General features: G+C 43.5%; 2 protein-coding genes across 15 annotated transcripts in view; both read left to right on the forward strand.

Annotated features, from left to right (window-relative positions):
* DYRK1A (dual specificity tyrosine phosphorylation regulated kinase 1A) overlaps positions 1–21120 on the forward strand; it is a 139543-nt gene that overhangs the window by 30220 nt on the left and 88203 nt on the right. The window lies entirely within an intron of this gene.
* On the forward strand, positions 19229–21085 carry LOC148130480 (uncharacterized). The gene is given in 4 exon segments (XM_087967531.1): positions 19229–19649; positions 19652–19798; positions 19801–20063; positions 20792–21085. Coding segments are annotated over 4 exon segments (1125 nt in total).

Below are 21120 nucleotides of genomic sequence, written 5' to 3' on the forward strand. Positions count from 1 at the left end.
GCAGTGCATCTTAGTTCCTTTCCGGTGCGTCTGCAATGTTATTTAGAAGACATTTTGATACTGTCTTCCTTTCAAAAGGCTCAGCGGGACCTCCAGGTCACTATCTCAGTGCTGCAGGATCTTGGTTTCTCTATTAACATTAAAAAGTGCCAATTCACTCCGTCAACTTGTCTGCTTCATTTGGGGGACATCATTGACACAGAAGTGTGTCAGGTTTTCCTTTCCCAGGAAAGGCTAGACAGCTTGCAGGGTTTGCTAAGAGCATGTGAAGTAAGAATTCTACTCCTTTAGCTCTTCTCCCAACTTTTGGGCAAGATGATTTCTTGTATTGGTATTGTTCCCTAGACCAGGCTTCATGCCAGGGCCCTTCAATGGTTTTTATTGTCTCACCAGAGGACCGATAAAAGTCATTCTTTCATGAAGGTGAAGTTGACCAAGCAAGTATTGGTTTCCTTTCATTGGTGGCTTTCCAGAGCCATTTCCAAAGGCTAGTCATTCAAGGTGGAGGACAGATGCATCCTCACAATTGATGCCTCCTTATCAGGCTGGGGAGTTCACCTGGGTTCTCATATGGCTCAAGGCTTATGGTCTGCTGGAGGAACAGGTCCATAACATAAATTGGTTGGAGCTAAGAGTGATTCAGTTAACCCTTTGGAATTTTTCGCATCAGGTCTCTGGCATGCATGTTCTTGTCATGACTGACAATGTAGCAACAAAAGCCCACATTAACAGACGGGGGCACCAGGTCAAAATCCCTTATGACATAAGTGGAGGTTTTGGGAAGATGGGTAGAGCATCACCTTCTGTCCATCTGAGTGGAACGTATTTTTGGTTTGGATAATGTGCAGGCAAACTGGCTCAGCCGAGCTACATTGACTACACGGAATGGAGCCTGCATCCTTTGCTCTTTCTTTAAATCACATAGAGATTTGGGCTGCCAGTAGTAGATTCATTCACTACTACTCTCAATGCTCAGTTACCCAGATTCTTTACTAGATTTGCCACCCCTGGGGCGGAGAGGACCAATGCCTTACGTTGTAATTGGTCTCCAGGTTTATTATACGCCTTCCCTCCATTGCCTTTGCTGGTGGCTGTGATACAAAAGATTTTGATAGAAAAAGCTGAAGTGGTATTAGTGGCTCCTTATTGGCCTAGGCACCCTTGGTTTGCTGATTTAATGGGTCTCTCAGTTGCCCAGCCTTGGCGGATTCCTGAAGAGGATGTCTCTCTCCTCCAGGGATCCCTGAGTCATCCGGAGCCCCAGTGGCTACATCTGACAGTTTGGTGATTGAGTGGGGCATGCTAAAACATGCCCATCTCTCCAACAAAGTAACCAGAACCATTCAGGCCTCCAGGAGACCCTCATCCATCCGTATCTATGATGCTATATGGCAAGCTTTTTCTAGTTGGTGCTCCAAATGTAACATTCAACCTTTACAGGCCTCTGTGGCAAATGTTTTGGAATTTTTACAGGCAGGTCTGGATAGAGGCCTTTCCCCCAACACCCTTCACTGTCAGGTGGAGGCTATTTCTTCCATGTTGACTTGTGGAAAATTGGAATCCTCAATACAGCATCCTACAGTCCATAGGTTTCTCAGAGGGGCGACCAACCTTTGCCCTCCAATGGTACACAGGTACCCTACATGGGATTTGCCCAGGGTTTTGCGAAGGTTCCATTTGAGCCTCTTCGATAGGTTAGTCTGCACCTTCTTACCCTGAAAATTGCCATCTTGGTGGCAGTCACTTCAGCCAGAAGAATTTCGGACTTGGTCACCCTCTCAGTTCGCCCTGATCTCTGTATCTTTCACCTTCATTGGGTAGTTTTGTGTTTGGACCCAGCATTTATCCCAAAGGTCAATACCTTGTTCCACAGGTCTCAAGAGCTGATTCTTCCAGATTTTTGTCCCCATCCAGTCCATGACTTGGAAAAGGCTTGGCACACCTTGGATATGCGCAAGGCACTGAAGGTATATATTAAAAGGACATTTGAATTCCATAGAACAAAATCCCTGTTTTGTTCCTTTCAACCTTCCTTGTTAGGAAGAAAAGTGACTCCATCCACAGTGAGCAGGTGGATCAAGGCATGTATAGCCAGGGCTTACTCGAGTCGGTCCCTTCCGGTACCCAGAGGCATCACGGCACACTCCACTCGCAGCAGTGCGACAACTGCAGCCTGGGCAACACAGGCGTCAGTGGAAGAGGTCTGCAAAGCAGCCATGTGGACGTCCCCATCGCCTTTCATCTGCCACTACCAGCTGGACACCTTTGCTTCAGCGGATGTGGCATTTTGCAGATGAGTCCTGTAACAAGTAGTCACAGAACATGGGGACCAGGACCAGTCTTAACCCTCCTGAGGACAACCCAACTTTGATATGTCCCACTCCTGACCTGTCGCAGCCTTACAAGGGAGAATGGGTGTTGGTTTGCCTGAACACCTGTTCTCCTTCTAGGCAAGACTGGTCAGCTTCACCCTGGTGGTACTGGTCCTTACAGTGGGCCTAGGGAGGGAGGAACCAATAACCGTCTCTCTTGATTTTGTTTTTCTTAGAGACAGTCCTGTCTGTCACGATGACTTCGCAGAAAGCTGGGAGGAGCTACCCAGAATGGGCAGAGCTGAGCTAATAAGCCTTTTAGACAGACTTAGTCCAAGCAGCTAGGACAGAGCAACTTCCACTCCTGACCTGTCTTGCCTACAAGGAGAACAGGTGTTCAGGTAAACCACCCATTATGAGAGTATTGTTTCAAATTTGGAATAAAATTCAATGTTTTGTCTTTAGGACAAACATTGGCCATTTAAAACATAGTTTTTAGTATTATAATGCTACTTGGCTTTGGTTTCTGGTAGGATTGCTCCCCCCACCCGAGAGTCTCCCCCCTTAAAGAGTTTTGATAGGTAGATGGCTTAATGAGGTTGTTATGCATATGTAAATAACGTAGTTGGGTTGACAATATATAAACTACAAATATATGTTTGTAGCTTTAAGGAAAAATACTGTAATGTATTATGCTGTGTTCTGGTTGGTTAATTATGCTACCATTTTGGTTGCCATAAGAGGGAGCTATAGATCATGGATTAATTTTCTTTCTCTTTTTCACTGATGATCTCTCTTGATACTGATACTGACTGACTACGGACCAATACTGACTAACCCTGTTTATTTTGATATTCTGTTGATATCGAAGGTTATTTGTTGTATTATGGTTTGGTATTTGTCTGCTGTAAAAGACATGGAACCGGTAAGAAGATTTTATAACTAGATGTAAGAAGACTTTATAACTGGATATTTCAGGACTGTTAAAAACGTGTATGACATGAACTGTTTATTGGACTGTGCTATTTCTTCAAGTAAACATTAAGACAATTTGTTCAACTCTGTGTGGCTGTATATTTCTTCATAACTGTTCTCATAAACCGTTTTCCGTGTGCATATCCTTTTTATACAAGGGTTACTCTGCACATATCCTAACATTGGTTATGGGCCCACTGAGATATTGAGAACTAGTGTGAATATACAGTTTCATATTTAGACAGCTAATTGTGGTTTATTGTTACAATGGCACAAGAACAGTCCACCAGTCTATCCCTGATAACCCAGTTGGATGGAAAAAACTATGCTTCCTGGTCTATGAAGTGCATCTTACTTCTGCGTAAAAAAGGATTATGGGCTGTAGTGAATAATCCACCGGATGTAACAACTTTGGATCCATCGAATGATGAAGATAAAAAGAAAATAGCTGACTTTAACCGGGATAATGAAAAGGCTCTTAGTATAATTAGACTGACACTGAATGATCCGCAGCCTACTCTATATTCGTGGTCAAGAATCTGCTGCTAGATGTTGGGACATTCTGAAGAAGATTTATGTTTGAGATAGTGTGGGGGCACACATATACCTTACACATCAACTGTTTCGAGCTCGTCTTATAAAAGGTGGCGATATGTTAGCTCATTTGGAGTTTATGAAAAGGACTTTTCAGGAGCTACAAGAAAAAGAACTCTTTTTCTGAGTTGCAACAGGTTTACATTATTATTTCTTCTTTGGATGAAACTTGATGATTATGTGTCTTCACTGGAAGTTTTAAACAGAGATGAACTTACATTGACTGGCATAATTGGAAGACTGTTAGAAGAGTCAAGAAGAAGGCAAGATAGAATTCGACTGAGAGAAAGACAACCACAGGAAGAAAAACTGTCTTTTAATTGCCTATATTGTTAGGAAATGTTTTTCTTGTGGGGCTAAAGCCAGATACTGTAAAAAGGGTAAGAAACAGAATAATATACAGAGAGCTCATAAGAATGTTAGTTTAGCAATATCAAATATAACTACAAATGTAAACTATGATATATGGGTAGTTGATAGTGGAGCATCGCAGTGTATAACTAAAAGTAAAGAGATTTGTTAACATGAGAAAGAGTGAAGAACATATATCATTAGCTAATGGATGGAAAATGAAAGCATATGGAGAAGGTACTGCATATTGTTCATGTATAAATGAAAGTACCAATGTTATATGTACCTGTAATGAAGTTTAATTTGCGATCTGTAAGAGAAATGGAAAAAGCAGGATTTGTAGTAACATTTAAGGGAGATACACGTTTAATAGACAAACAAGGTAAAAGTGTTACTGCAAGATTGGAAAATGGTTTGTTTATTATAAATGTTGATCCATCAAGTAATGTTAACTCAGTTTATGAGAATAATAAGCCTCATGATGAATGTATTCATCTACTCCATAGACGGATGGGACATATAAATTTCAAAATGATCAAGAAAACTGTTGAGTTGTCTACTGGTATAGATTTAAAACCTTGTATAAAGTATGTAGATTGCAATATGTGTAATAAAAAGGAAAACAAGGTAATTTCTGAAAACATGGTAAATGGACTGAAAACCAGCAAACCATTAAAGGTTGTGTTTGCTGATATCATTGGACCTAGAAAATCTAGTATAGGTGGAGCCTGTTATATATTGAGTATTATGGATCATTTTTCCAGATATGGTTTCTGTTACCTAATGAAAACAAAGCAAGAAACAAACAAGTATTTTGTAAACTGGCTCAAATTTACTGAAAGAAAACAGAAACAGAAAATTATTAGATTAATTACGAATAATGAAACTGAATTTACTAATAACAAATTTGAAACCATGTTACAAAAAGCTGGAATTGAACATGAGCATTCTGATCCTTATAGACTACAACATAACTCATATTGAATGTAGAAGACAAACATTACAAGTTATGGCCAGGAATATGAAGTCTGATTCTAGTATATCAGAGCAACTGTGGGGTGAGGCAATAATGTGTGTTAACCATGTTTTGAATAATGTAATAAATTTTAACGACTGGTGAATTATCATTTACTCGTTGGCATAAAAGAAAACCAGATCTTAGTTATCTGCATACATTTGGAACCCCAGCATGGGTTCATATTCTCACACAAGTAAGGCAAAAGGGACAATATGGAGCTAAGAAATTGTATTTTGTAGGTTATGGAGCTAATCACAGATTATTTAAATTTTGTGAGCCAGGTACTACTAATATATATTGGAGTGCAAGTGCTAAATTTCTGGAGCATGTTGGCTGGCGAAAGTTTAAACAAGAATATAATAATAAAAAACATAGTATTATTGTAAAAACTCCATTGTTCACTGATCATAAAAATGATAGGAATGTTGATGAATCAGTAAAAGACAAACCATCTATAACTGCAAAAGATTCGATAGGGGAGGTAGAAGAAAATAAACAACATGTACTGAGCTTTCTAGAAGGTCAATTAGAGATGTAAATACACTGCTCAAAAAAATAAAGGGAACATTTAAACAACACAATGTAACTCCAAGTCAATCACACTTCTGTGAAATCAAACTGTCCACTTAGCTAGCAACACTGATTGACAATCAATTTCACATGCTGTTGTGCAAATGGAATAGACAACAGGTGGAAAGCATAGGCAGTTAGCAAGACATCCCCAATAAAGGAGTGGTTCTGCAGGTGGTGACCACAGACCACTTCTCAGTTCCTTTGCTTTCTGGCTGATGGTTTGGTAACTTTTGAATGCTGGTGGTGCTGTCACTCTAGTGGTAGCATGAGACGGAGTCTACAACCCACACAAGTGGCTCAGGTAGTGCAGCTCATCCAGGATGGCACATCAATGCGAGCTGTGGCAAGGTTTGCTGTGTCTGTCAGTGTAGTGTCCAGAGCATGGAGGCGCTACCAGGAGACAGGCCAGTACATCAGGAGACGTGGAGGAGGCCGTAGGAGGGCAACAACCCAGCATCAGGACCGCTACCTCTGCCTTTGTGCAAGGAGGGACAGGAGGAGCACTGCCAGAGCCCTGCAAAATGACCTCCAGCGGGCCACAAATGTGCATGTGGCTGCTCAAACGGTCAGAAACAGACTCCATGAGGGTGGTATGAGGGCCCAACGTCCACAGGTGGGGTTGTGCTTACAGCCCAACACCGTGCAGGACGTTTGGCATTTGCCAGAGAACACCAAGATTGGCAAATTTGCCACTGGTGCCCTGTACTCTTCACAGATGAAAGCAGATTCACACTGAGCACATGTGACAGACGTGACAGGGTCTGGAGACGCCGTGGAGAACGTTCTGCTGCCTGCAACATCCTCCAGCACGACTGGTTTGGCAGTGGGTCAGTAATGGTGTGGGGTTGCATTTCTTTAGGGGGCCGCACAGCCCTCCATGTGCTCGCCAGAGGTAGCCTGACTTGCCATTAGGTACCGAGATGAGATCCTCAGACCCCTTGTGAGACCATATGCTTGTGCGGTTGGCCCTGGGTTCCTCCTAATGCAAGACAATGCTAGACCTCATGTGGCTGAAGTGTGTCGGCATTTCCTGCAAGACGAAGGCATTGATGCTATTTACTGGCCCGTTCCCCAGACCTGAATCCAGTTGAGCACATCTGGGACATCATGTCTTGCTCCAGCCACCACTGCACTGGAGTTGGGGGATGCTTTAGTCCAGGTGTAGGAGGAGATCCCTCAGGAGACCATCCGCCACATCATCAGGAGCATGCCCAGGCATTGTAGGGAGGTCATACAGGCCCGTGGAGGCCACACACACTACTGAGCCTCATTTTGACTTGTTTTAAGGACATCACATCAAAGTTGGATCAGCCTGTAGTGTTTTTTTCCACTTTAATTTTGAGTGTAACTCCAAATCCAAACCTCCATGGGTTGCTAAATTTGATTTCCATTGATAATTTTTGTGTGATTTTGTTGTCAGCACATTCAACTATGTAACGAACAAAGTATTTAATAAGAATATTTCATTCATTCAGATCTAGGATGTCTTATTTTTGTGTTCCCTTTATTTTTTTGAGCAGTGTATAACAGAGTTCAAATAAGCATTGAATGTAGAGTTACATAAAGTATCTTCTAATCTCTATGAAATTGTTTGAGTTATTAATTGTGAAAAAATTATGAATTAAAGACGTAATGTATTATATATTGACCAACCCAAAGGGGAGAATGTTATGTATATGTAAATAACGTAGTTGGGTTGACAATATATAAACTACAAATATATGTTTGTAGTTTATATATTGTCAACCCAACTACGTTATTTACATATACATAACAGAGGTGATATAACTAAGAATCAAAAGTTCACTGCACCAATTAGTTTGTCAATATTCTCCATGAGCTTTGAAGAATTCTCAACACTCTCTTCCAATTAAATGTATGATTTGGTGTTGTTTCCTTTGTTTTTGTAGCATGTTAGATTTAGAATCATACGGTTTGATTTGAATATAATGGGAAACATTGTTTCCTTTTTAAATATAGGTAGTCCTCAACATACAACACTGACGGAGCCAGGCCCATTACAGTCATATGCATGACAGTAATAAAATGAGTTGGTCATGTGACCGACTTGATTTTATAATGCTCTTGCAGTTAAGCAAATCACTGCAGCTGCTAAGTGATCACTACCAAAACCATTTGATCATTTGCCCGAACTGGAAATTGGGCAAAACTGGTATGAATTACATGATTGTGGGATTGTGCAAATGACCAAATGTGGCCATGTTGCTGAATACCCAAGTTCATATGACTGCAGAGAGGACCTGACCATTGGATCTTTGAATCCAGGTAGACCCCCCCTTTTTGGGTCACCTATAACTTCAAACAGTCACTAAGTAGCCGGTCATAAGTCAAGAACTACCAGTACTATTCCTTTGCAGCTTGGTAAAACATACTGGTTTCTGAACCAGACTGATGGCAAGCTAGAAGAAATCTAGAAACTTGTCTTCCCATCACTAACCCGAGATTGCTTCTTTCTCCAGTATGCTGAGGAGAATCCAAATAATGGGTTAATTCTGCCTTTCTGTTCTGAGACTAGTCCTGTCAAACTTCTGTAGCCATGCATCTTTTTCCTGTGTCACAGTTTTGACTCAGTCTTAGCTCAAGAGAGATGTTTGGAAGACAGCTCCTCAGAGCAAATAGGCAAAACCAATTCTTTGGATTCTCATAAGGACACTTGGACTCACACACAAACCATTTGCAAAGACAGTGAACCCTTGGCTGGCTCCCCAGTCTGTCTGGCATAGCTGCCTTGTTCTGAGTGGCTTCCCGGTCTGTGCGGCACAGCCTTCACAACCTGGCTGGCTCCCTGGTCCATCCAGCATAGCCGCCGCAACAATTCGGCTGGATCCCCTGATCTATCCAGCATAGCTGCCACAATCCGGCTCATCCAGACAGAGCTGAAGCTCCTGACACCCACCTGAAACAGCTCAAGAGACCAGAGCCACTGCCTGGTTAATTCCAGGTGCATACTCCATAGCGGTGAAGCAGGGAAAGCAGTGGCAGCAGGGTTTCTATCTACCTGCTTTATCAAAAGGGCTGACGAAGTTAAAATGGAGGATCCTGTGGCATCAGTGAACTGTGAGGTTTTGTCAGTTATCTCTTGCGGGGACCTACGATCCCTCGCACATCACCCGAGGATACCTAGTTTCCTTCATGGGGCCACTAATTTAAGACCTCCAGTGGTCCACAGATACCCCACCTGGGACCTGAACAAGGTTCTCACAGTGCTCACCAAACCACCATTTAGAACCCTTGAGAACCACGAGCCTTCATCTGCTCACCTATAAGGTGGTGATCCTGGTAGCCATAACCTCCGCGAGGAGAATATTCGAGCTGGCTGCCTTATCAGTGAGATAAGATCTTTGTATATTCCACTCCGATAGAGTCATTCTTCATCTTGACCCGGCCTTTATACCCAAATTAATTCTCCCTTCTGTCGAGCACAGGAGTTGATCCTTCCTTAACTTCTGTCCAAGACCACCCCATGCCCTAGAGAGATAATGGCATTTGCTAGATGTAAGAAGGACCCTCCGCATTTATATAAACAGTACAGTTTCACACAGGAAGACGGAGGCCCTCTTTGTCTCATTCCGGCCCTTCACTCTGGACAGGAAAGTCACAGCCTCTACAGTAGGCAGGTGGCTACGAGCCACAATTGCAAAAGCCTACAAAGCTCAAACAGTGCCCATGCCTAGATGGATTACGGCACACTCCATCAGGAGTGCTGCCACATCTGCAACTCAAGCACCAATTGAAATCTGCAGGGCAGTGACGTCATCACTGTCGCCCTTCATAAGATATAAACTGGATGTTTTTGCCTCGGCAGAAGCAGCTTTTGTCAGACGGGTCTCACAACGGGTTCACACGAGGAGAGGGACTCCAAATCAGATGGAGACCCTCCCTAAGGACACTTCAGCTTTGATATGTCCCAGGTCTGGATGCTCGGAACAGCTCTCGGGAGAAAGGGTGTTGATGCTTACCTGATACGCCTATCCTCTGGGAGCTGTAAAGAGCATCCAGCCCCACCCTGGTTCTGGGTCCAATACTGGCCAAGACTAAAGAGCAAAGGTGAAGGAGAAGAGTGATGAACTTATCACTTTGACTTCGCCAAAAGTGGGGACACTTGGGACAAGCAGCAGGGAGGAATATCCTCAGAACTTTGCTCAGCCTATCGAACGACAGGTGGAAGTGTTTCCCTTGCCTGGATGCTCTTCACAGCTCCCAGAGAATGGGCATATCAGGTAAGCACCAACACCCTTTCCTATCCATGTCCAGTGTTACCTGGATGAAATTTTAATTCAGTCCTCCCACCTTCGGGCATCAGAGGATCTGCAAGTCACAAACTGGGTCCTTCAGGACCACGGATTCTCCATCAATTTCGAGAAGAGCCACTTGGCTCCTACCACCCAATTACTGCACCTGGGGGCCATTATAGATACCTCATCGTGTGAGGCTTATCTATCTTAGGAATGCCAGGGCAGCATAAAAGCCTTGGCAAATCATATCTCTGCGGACCAAGCAGTTCCACTGGTCCTCCTCTTGCAACTCCTGGGCAAGATGGTATCCTGCGTCTCAATTGTCTCCTGGGCATGCCAAGACCTTACAATGGTTTCTCCTGCCCTACCCAAGGTCTAGCAGGAGCAACTCAGCTGCAAGGGTTCTGGTTCCACCCAAGGTACTCCAATCCTTCCAGTGGTGGATGTCCTGGGCCATGACCAGGGTTTGTGTCTTTAAGGAGCCCAGCCGCCTGACCACCACAAATGTCAGTCTTTTTAGCTGGCCCCCCCACTTCCAGTCCTAGATGGCACAGGGGCAGTGGATGCAGGAAAACCTGATGAACATCAACTGGCTGGAACTCAGGACAGCCTACTTGGCCCTCAGATGGCTTTATTCTGATGGACAATGTAACTATCCTAGCCCATATCAACCATCAAGGGGGAGCCCACTCCAGGTCCTTCATACGGGAGGCAGAGCAATTGGGCCTCTAGGCAGAGAAACATCTCTCCATCAGAGCGGAACATATCTCGGGGACAACAAATGTGCAGGTAGACTGGCTCAGCAGAACTAGTCAACCACTCAGAGTGGCATTTGCATCCAGACCTCTTCAGGGAACTGTCAGAACGGTTTGGGTCCCCGGTCCTAGACCTCTTCGCCACTCTGTCAAACAGCCAGCTGCCATGGTTTTATTTCAGGTTTGCAGCACTGGGGGTAAAAGGGGTCAATGCACTCTGCAGTCTTGGCCTTGAGGGCTACTATACGACATGGTCCTCGCCATCCCCGTTCATCAGAAAGTACAAACTGAACACCTTCACTTCTACTGAAGTGGCCTTCAGCAGGCGAGTTCTCCAGAGGGTGCATACAGACCCGAGGACTCAGGACCAGACCATTGCCCAGCCTTAGGACAAGCTGGTTTTTGTATGTCTCATTCTTGGAATTCTTCTCAGCACACTGGAGAAGGTGCATTGGTCTTACCTGATATGCTCCTTTTTGATGTGCTGAAAGAGAATCCAACTCCACTCTGGCGATTGTCTGGTCCAGAGTCCAGGAGTGGCCAAATCAGAACAGGAGTTTGTCATGTCAATCACTATGCTTTCATCATAACGTAAACACAGGCAAGAGAGGTGTGGCTACAGAAGTTTGACAGGACTCAGTCTCAGACAGAAAGGCAGAGTTAACCCATTTTTTTGGATTCTCAGCGTATCAGGTAAGACCAACGCCCCTGTTCTTTTGCAGTGTAAAGACTCAGTTTCAATTCTTGAGAAAAATAAAAATTTAAAAACTGGCATGCAGTTTTTAAAGAACAGAACTGTTTTCCATAGTGCTGCTGGGAGAGTCCAGGCAAGGGTTAACTCCTTCTCCAAGCTTGAAGGACTGAGTCTGTCAAAGCTATTAAAGACCTGCCTCCATTGCCAGCTTTTACTCAGTCCCTCACTTGGACTAGACGTGTCTGGCTTTAGCTCTCACAGCTTTTCAAACATAATGGTTTAATAGGACTTTATTTTTTCTCAAATTCGGTAGCTACCTAAACATCAGGTAGAGCCTCTGCTGAAACTGCCATGACGGGCTCTCGCCCCATTCTGCCCTTGTCGCCACGCAGGGTCTTTCTGGCTTAAGTGTGTGGATAGCCAAAAGGCTAGCGCCCATCAGCAAGGAACCATGCCTCGTTGCTGGACCGGCTGGAGTGGCCATGAGCCCAGGCAGCCAAGGCCGCAGACTTGTAGTGGCAGCGGCCGGCAGTGCAATCCTCCCCACCCGCATAGAAAAACCAGGAATCATTTAGCAGTGGTGAGTGAGGATGGTCAGCGGACCTCCATTTCAATGTGGAGAAGGTCCAGTTGAAAGGCCCCTTTTTTCCTGGATTTGTGCCCAGCAAACAGGCCTACTGTGTGAACTGGGACAGGCTCCTCAGTGATTTAACAATATAGATAAAATTTAAAAAAGAAGAGGAATTAAATATGGAAGAGGATAGGCCCAGTGACAGTAAGGCCCAGACTAGCCCTAAAAGGGAGCCATTCTAGGGTGGTCTCAACCTTCCAGTCAGCAGCCAAAGGAACAGCAAAAAAATTAAAGACCAAATCTGTTGTCTCTAGGAAGCCATCCAGAGTGGAAGAGAGGCATAGGGCCCTGGAGAAGCTAATCTCTAGGAGCCAGAAGGAGAGATGGAAACTAGTATCTTCCCTTTTAGAAGTTCAGGAAATTTCCCTCCAAAATGTCTCTCCTCAGTCTCCCAATTTCTCAAGGAGAGAGGCCTAGTTGCCAGAATGGTGCAAGGGAGCAGGCCATTCTGCCTATTCGAGAAGGGAGCAAATCTGCCTCTGGGCCCATAGCAGCAGCAATGGCAGCTGGTGGTACTTGGCAACAATCTATCCCTAGAAAGAGGCCTGTTGCTAAGGTTACATATACTCTTACTGCTGCAGGCCTTCGCACAGCGGAAGACATTTCCCCTGCCATCAGACAGCTTATCTCCCAAACCATCAGTCAGGAATTTGCAGAAGGTTTTCAACGCCTGAGCAGAAACACTTCCATCTACTCTGATTACCATGAAGATGGCAGATTACCAGAAGTCAGTTTCGACCTACAAGGCCTACAGGAACAACATACAATGGAGCGATTGGAGCACAATGGGTCCTCAGTTTCAGAAGAAGGTGAAGTACGAGATCAGGACCTTTCTGAGGATGAGGGCCTTAAACCAGAGTTACCTGCCTTCACAGGCCTTTTCCGACCCACATAATTCAAATCCCTGTTACTTAAGGCCAAGAATGCTGCCCGCATGGGGTCTTCTTCCAGCACAGAGGCAGTTCAGGAGACTTCTGCTCCATGTGACACACTTTTTGAAAAACCAACTATGCAGATGGACATCATCCCATCACCAAAGTTGTAACTGGACATCATATGTAAACAGTGCGCTGCTCCAACATCAGGTCCCTCCATTAGTAACAATGACCGAAAATTTTACAGTGTAAGCACTGATATGGATTCGGCTCTTCAACTGCCTGCTGTAGATGCACCTGTGGTTGCACTGGCCTCCTCCACCACCATACTATCTGAGCCACAGGAGACTGCTTAAGACTGAAGACAAAAAGACTGAACAGATTCTTCAGTATTTGTATCAGGCGGTTGCTTGGGCAGTGAGAGCGTCCATAGCGGCCTCATTCTTCACCAGGGCATATTTAAGGTGGCTACATCAATTTCATGAGAGGATTCCACCTGGGGACATTCGTGTCCATCCGGACATAAACAAATTGGTGGCGAGTGCTGAGTTTTCAGCAGATGCCATTCTGAATGCAGCTCGCTTTGCTTCAAAGGCAGTGCCGTCATCTGTAGTGACCCAGCGCATGCTGTGGCTTCGACGTTGGCAGGCGGACCATAAAAGAAAGTATAAGTTGGCCGCTGTCCCTTTCCAAGGGGACAAACTTTTTGGGGAAGCCTTGGAGCCGCAATCAAGAATATTAAGCACAATAAAAAGTATAATTAAATCAGAAGTACCCCAAAATATGTCCTGATGCTCTTACCAAAAGGTTGCTTTTCAGTATATGGTGTCATAAAATATTAATTTCCTAGAATTAGATACAAGTTATTGCAAGATGGTAAGGAAAGAGGGAGTTTGGGGTTACCAGATTTGAAATTGTATTTTGATGCATGCTGTCTAGCCTGATTAAAAGAGCAGGTGAACCTTCAGAACAAGAGGCTACTTGATTTAAAGGGTCATGAATTAAGATTTGGATGGTACGACAAAGTTAATTTGGTTTCAATAAACACTGTGCTAGACGTGCCATACTAAGAGTTTGGAATAAATATAAAACAAGGTTTTCTACCAAGTTGCCTCTTTGGGTGTCTCTCCAGGAAGCTTTTTTTTTAAAAAAAAATAAGAAATGGTTGCAAAGCCAGACTGGTGGGCTTATGGTAAAATCCTATCTTTAAACTCTGGTGACCCTACCCTAAACTCGAGGGAAAAGCTTGAATTATATTTATATTTGCCATCAGTTTACATAACAACTGAAAGAAAGATTTAAACTAGATAAAAAGAGTTATGAGTTTGATTTCATTAAAAATGAATTGGAAATCTTACTATGTGGTAATGATGAACATATTATTATAAGATTTATAAAATGTTACTGAAATAATTTAGAAAGTGAACATGTAAAACATTGTATGATTCAGTGGGCAAGGAACTTTGGATATAATGTGATGTTTGAACAATAAATTCACACTAAACTTTAAAAGAAAAAAATTATAAAATGTATCATTGGTATTTAACACCGGACAAGTTATCTAGAATGTATAAAGGTATTTCAAATGAATATTGGAATTGTAAAAATAAACAAGGGAAGTTTTATCACTAATGATGGACATGTGATAAAGCAAAGAAATTTTGGAATAAGATTCATATATAAAGATCAAACCAGAAACTTTTTTTTTGGGGGGGTAATGGAAAAAGACATGAACTGTCCCAGTTCATCCAGTAGGGCTACATGGAGACTCTTTCTAGATTTTGTTCTTGAGGTGGAAAAGAAAAGGAATTTGGGATTAGATTGATTTGTTGTTATTGAAATGGCTAGTTTATATTATTATGGAAAGGTAAAAGTTGAGGTTTGATGTTAATGCTTTATTTTACTGAAACAGAGAGTTGGAAATCAATGCTTTTTTTCTCTTTTCTCCTCCGTCACTTTTCTTTCCTCTTCTCTTCCCCACTGTGTCCTCCTATTTGCTTTTGTATTTTTGTATTTTATTCTATAACCTAATAAAATGTTTAAAGACAAAATATTAACTTCCCGAACACAAAAACAGAAATAGAAACTACTTCAAAATATAAAACTCACAGTCTTTTGTCCAAATAGATGTCTTACAACAGATAAACCGATAATTATCAGAGGTGTGTAATTTATCCAACTGACTGACTCCATGGAAAATTACAATATAATCAGTGATCCCTAAATGCTAAATTGGGTATTTCTTCCATAAAACAAAATAAAAACTAGGATATTTACATCTCCATTGACTTGTCTCTTAAATCAGCTTCTTTTATTTTGTTGAACTGGCCTCATGTCAAAGAAGTGCTTCTTTGCAATCACGCACCCCTTTATTACATCTGTGCATGTAGATGGAAATCAAGATGGTTCTGAAGGTCAAGATTTCTAGTTAATTAAAAAAATGTAAGAATAAATAAAAACTGCTAAATATTCTTTGTTAAGAGAAACAGATTTAAACTCTCGTTTGACATGAAACTTCCATTTGAATAATACTAATGTGTGATGCGGTTGATGCTTTTGTATGCAACATGAACTTAGTTTAATGTTTCCAAAATGATCTTTAGTTTTAATTTCTAAATATAATTCTTATCCTGTTTTGCTAGTTCTTGTCTGTGTAATGGGAACAAAATGATTTCAGCCTAAATTTATCCCTTTTTTTCATGGTTACATGTCCTACTTTCTTATGTGACCTTTGGGTTGTTACACAGGATCATAATAGGATCTTGTATCTGAAAAAGGCATATGTGTTATTTGATAAGCAGATCGTTGATCTTGTTGATGCATGAAGCTGATTCTTAACAAAATAGAAGAGGCAATGGTAGGAATTTCCTATATTTACTGTTTGCCAAGCATTCTTGACAATAAGGAATTTTTCAAAGCTCTGCAAATTCTAGGTAGCCAACAGAAAATATTCCTACTGCATATACTTGGTAACAGGTTTTTAATTATTTTTTATCTCTAAAAATATACATATCTGTAATGTCATATGGCAAGATAAAATTTAAAAGCAATGCTTCTAGATTTGAGCCATAACACATTTTATAATTTGACATTAACATAAGAGTATATACATAAGATATATGTTGAATACACTTTTAAATCCCAATTTTAATTGTAATTTGAAGAGCATTAGGAGCAGCATTGCTTGAAAAATTCCATTTCTCTTTTAAAACTTGCACCTGTTAGGAGTCATATTCATTGTCATAACCGCTGAATTAATAAAACTCTGAAATTCAGTAATATTTTATAGAACACTGAAGTGAAGAAAATTATTACAGTTTAGTAATAATAAATTATTTTCTTGCCTGGCAAATATTTTGGAAATCTTTCACCTCATAATTCAATTTCACTGTTTGTTCCCACCAGAACAGGTTTTAAAAATGTAGCTTTATTTGTCTTTTGACATGCATGCTGGGACCATCTTCTAAAAGAAAGTTAAGATTTGAGGGAGGGAGGGGGAAAATTAATTTAAATTTAAAATAAAGTAAATTTACAATATAGATTAATATTAGAAATGCATCTGGATTACGCACATTTAATAGTTTCTCTGTTTGCTAACTTAACAATATTTAATAGCAACATTTGGAGGTTTTTGTTCACTCTAAGAAGTTAAAGATAGCTTCAGTGCTACAGTATAGTCAAGATATATACTTGTTGCAGAAGTATTGATGAAAATTGGCTTGCCCGTCAGCGATGAAATTATTTGAATATGTTGATCACTTTCCCAATAGTGACTATGATTTTTTTAATTGCTGTACATATGAGGTGAATGTTTTCCATTAATTCCTTTGCAGAAAAATAATGCAATATATTTGAACAAAAACATTTCATTTTCCATTGTGGTGGAGATAGCATTCAGGATTGGGTGATCAGTCTCCGCTGCTGATTGGACTGAGTCAAAACTCTTGAGGACACTCCCTCTGTTGCTAGGGACCTCCTAGAAATTGACTCAGTCAGCTAGCTGGATGACGTGTTAATTTCTTCTCCTAGTAAAATCCAAAAACCTTGAATTACCAATCCTGAATACTATTGCAAAAAGGAACTGGTCTACAATTTTGACAGCTGTCAAAGGCAGCGCGGTTGGGCCCAGGCCGTCGGATCGGCTGAGGGCCAATCTACAGCACACTGAAGTACTGGTTGTGGGAGGTGTGTTGAAACACCTTCCATACCACTTCCCTGCACTTTGGCTTGGTGAGGCTCTCAGTGGCTTCAAACGGCCGTTAGGGTTAGGCTAAAATTAATTGCTGTAGCATTAAATGGGGCAGAAGACTGCAAAGACCAGCAGAGCGACAGGCAGGTAGGGAGAGTAGATTTAGATAGGAAACTGACATGAAAGGCTGCAGAGTAATTGGCGGTAACTCCGGAATAACAGCATCGGAGTTAAAAATGGCTGAATCGCAAAATGCTAACTGTGCTGTCAGGAGAGTTGAGGAGATGGCTTGTGGGCCATCACACACTCTTAAGCCCAGCAGCCCCAGATCAGATGGCTTCCTATTACAGCCCCAAGCCAAAGGACAAGGCTGCAGGAACCCGAAAGGGCTCCAACACAGCAGAGAAGGACGAGCACCACAGGGACAAGGCTCTGGATAAGTTATGGGCTCGAGGGAAAGAAGCATTCCAAATTACTGAAGAAATGGCTCCCAGTATAGTTTCCCGCCCAAATGAGAATAGACTGTTATTGAGAGGAGAGAGGCAGATGCATGCAGTAACAGAAGTGGCCGCAGGGGGAGTTGAAGAACAGCAGGAATCTACTGAGGCTTCAGAGATCAGAAATTTCTTGTCTGTCTGCCCAGGAACAGAGCAACCAACAGTTACTGATTAGAGAATGGCCCCAGCAGCCACATTTACGCCCATGTCAGCTGGGATTAGACCAGTCAGGGGGCAGGAACCTGAGTTCCAAATTAATATGCAGGCTATGATAAATGAGGCAGAGAGGCAAGGAGTTTGAGCTGTCAAACAGACCAGAGGCTCACCTTCAGAGGTATGAGCTTCTTCATCCAGACGTAGTAGGAGACACAGGTCTCATGAGGATTATCTTTCCCTGCATACAGAATCAGGTTTATATGCTCCTGCTGAAAGCTCCCACTCTATTGTCTCTGAAAGTGGGCAACTGATGGACAGAAACTACTCTGATGATGAAGGCATCAACTATGCTGACCAAATCTCTATACCAGGCCTGTTCCAACCTGCCATCTTTAGGTCTCTCCTCTTTAAGGCCAAAAAGACCACAGGGCGAGGCTTGGTTCCTGAACCACCAGAGCCTGCACATCCTTCTGAGGACCCCAATGACCCATTGTTTTCAGAAAAAACAGTCACAGCAGATGTCATCCCTGCGCCAAGGATGTTCATCACAGTCATCCAAAGGCAGTGGTCGTCCCTCGGGTCAGGTCCAAGCCCTTCCTCCCTGGACAAGAAACTTTAACATGGGAGGTGATCTCTCCAAAGCCCTAGAAGTGCCCGCTGTCGATGCCCCAGTTGCAAACCTGCAAGCCACCACTGACATCCCTGGGGAGCCTGAGGACTTGCTGAAAGCTGAGGACAAGATGGCTGAGCAAACGTTGCAAAGAACACACCAGTCAGCATCATGGGCAGTGAAGGCTTCCACGGCCGTATTTTTCTTTAACAGAGCCTCTCTCATCTAGCTCCAGGAGCTACAAGAGAGAATTCCACAGGACGATGTCAGATCTCACCAACATGTGAACAAACTATTGGCAGCAGTGGAATTTTCAGATGATGCCAGTCTCAGTGCAGCCAGATTTGCATCTAGGGCAATAGGGGGAACTGTGACCTCTTGTCGCCTGCTCTGGCTAAAGCAATGGCAGGCTGATATGGCAGGCATAAGTGGAGGTTGGCCATTGCCCACTTTAAAGGGAATAAGTTATTTCATGAGGCTCTGGACAAGGTCCTGGTGGACTCCAAGGAACAAAGGGAAGGTCTTGTCATCCAGGTCCAGAAAGGGGGAATTCAGATCAACACCCTATGTCAGACGTTCCTACTATAGGTCCCATGAAGCAGGAGAGGGATTCCCTAGGCCCCAGAGGCCTTTCGTCCCCAGGCAGGAACAAAACCAGGACAGGACAGGTAGAAATCACCCTTTTACCAGTAAGTGGCCCTTTTGAGCGGCTGTGGGTTGTCCCTTCCGATGCCCCAGATAAATGGATGTCAACCCTCCCATTGGGGGACATCTGGCCTTGTTTGCCAGACATTGGGAGGAAGTAACCACTGACAGCTGCGTCCTGGAGACGGTCCACTTGGGCCTGTCTATAGAGTTCCTCTCTACCCCTCTGAGGTTTTTTATTCGTTGCCCTGCCTCTCAGAATGCAGAGAGAAAGACCCTTATGAAAACAGCTATTCAGCACCAGCTGGAAATCCAGGCTATTCAGCCGGTGCCCCAGGGTCAACAAGCAATGGGATTTTATTCCATTTTTGTAATCCCCAACGTCTTGGAGGGATGGAGAGCAATTCTAGATTTGAAGAGTCTTCACCACCGGGTGAAATACAGGTGGTTCAAGATGCATTCACTCCAGTCCATCCTGGAGGGAATTAGGGAGGGGGACTTCCTTATCTCCATTGATTTAATGAGGCCTACCTCCATGTCCCTCTTATCCCTTCCCATCGACAATTCCTCAGGTTCTGCTACAATGGGAGGCATTACCAATACAGGGCATTGCCCTTTGGACTTTCATCAGCCCCCAGGTCATTTACTAAAATTTTGGCAGCCCTGGCACCCACCTTAGGGCTATCCCAGTTAGAGTCCAGTGTTATCTCGATGACATACTGGTCCAGTCATCTTCCCCATCCAGGGCAACTGAGGATTTGGAAATCGCCATTCAGGTGCTCCAAGAGCATGGCTTCTCTGTCAACGAGGCCAAAAGCCACTTCACTCCCACCAATACATTGCTACATATGGGAGCGATAATTGATACCCTTTCCTTCAAGGTATTCCTGTCCCAAGAACATCAGGAAAGTATCAGGGAGTTAATGGAACAGGTAAAGTCGAGATCTAGGGTTTCTCTAGCTACACTTTTCAAACTCCTGGGGAAAATGATATCTTGTATTAATATTGTGCTAGACCTCATGCCAGGGCACTCCAATGGTTTCTTCTCCCTTATGAGAAGACAAGTAGGAGTTGTTCCCTCTTGCAGGTCAGATTACTCCGTTGGTCCTTAAATCTTTACAATGGTAGTCATCTGAAGCGCTTTCTATGGGACTCTTATTCAAGAACCTGACAGGTTAGTGCTAACCACGGATGCCAGTCTTTATGACTGGGGAGCCCATATTCAATTCAGGGTGGTCCAGGGCCAATGGTCCCAGGCAGATTTGGACCATAACATTAATTGGCTAGAGCTTTGGGTGGTCCATCTGGCCCTGAGAAACTTAGAAGAGGATGTCTCAGATAAGGACCTTCTGGTCTTGATGGACAATGTGTCAACCAACGCACACATTAACTGCCAAGGAGGGACTTATTCATGGCCCCTGATGCTAGAGGCAGAACAACTCTGCTTATGGGCAGAGACACACCAGGTATTGCTCAGAGCTGAGCACATTGCAGGTGTGGCCAATGTTGAGGCTGGCTGGCTTAGCAGAGCCACCATTGACCATGCAGAGTGGTGTTTTCACCCTGATCTGTTTCAGGAGCTGTTGGAGCACTTCGGAAGGCCAGCAGTGCATCTCTTCGGTTCCTAGGACAGCACGCAACTCCCACGGTTCTATTCTAGGTTTGCGGTTCCGGGGGCGGAGGGAACGAATGCTTTACGCAGCCCTTGTCCATGGGAGTTCCTGTATGCCCTTCCTCCTCTGCCCCTGATCCCGAGGGTCATCCAGAAAATGTTGGCGGAAAGAGCAGTGCTTATCCTTGTAGCCCCTCACTGGCCCAGGCGGCCATGGGTTGCGGATTTAGTAAACCTCTCCATCTCCAGACCTTGGAGGATACCGGAGGACAGTGTCGCTCAGCCAGGGGCCAGTACTGCATCCAGAGCTCCAGTGGCTTCAGCTGGCCGCCTAGAGATTGAGCAGGGATCTCTGATACAGGACAATTATTCCTCCA

Source organism: Notechis scutatus, chromosome 5, assembly GCF_049901735.1.
Source record: "Notechis scutatus isolate UNSWTSFEM ecotype Mainland chromosome 5, rNotScu1.2, whole genome shotgun sequence".
NCBI lineage: Eukaryota > Metazoa > Chordata > Lepidosauria > Squamata > Elapidae > Notechis > Notechis scutatus.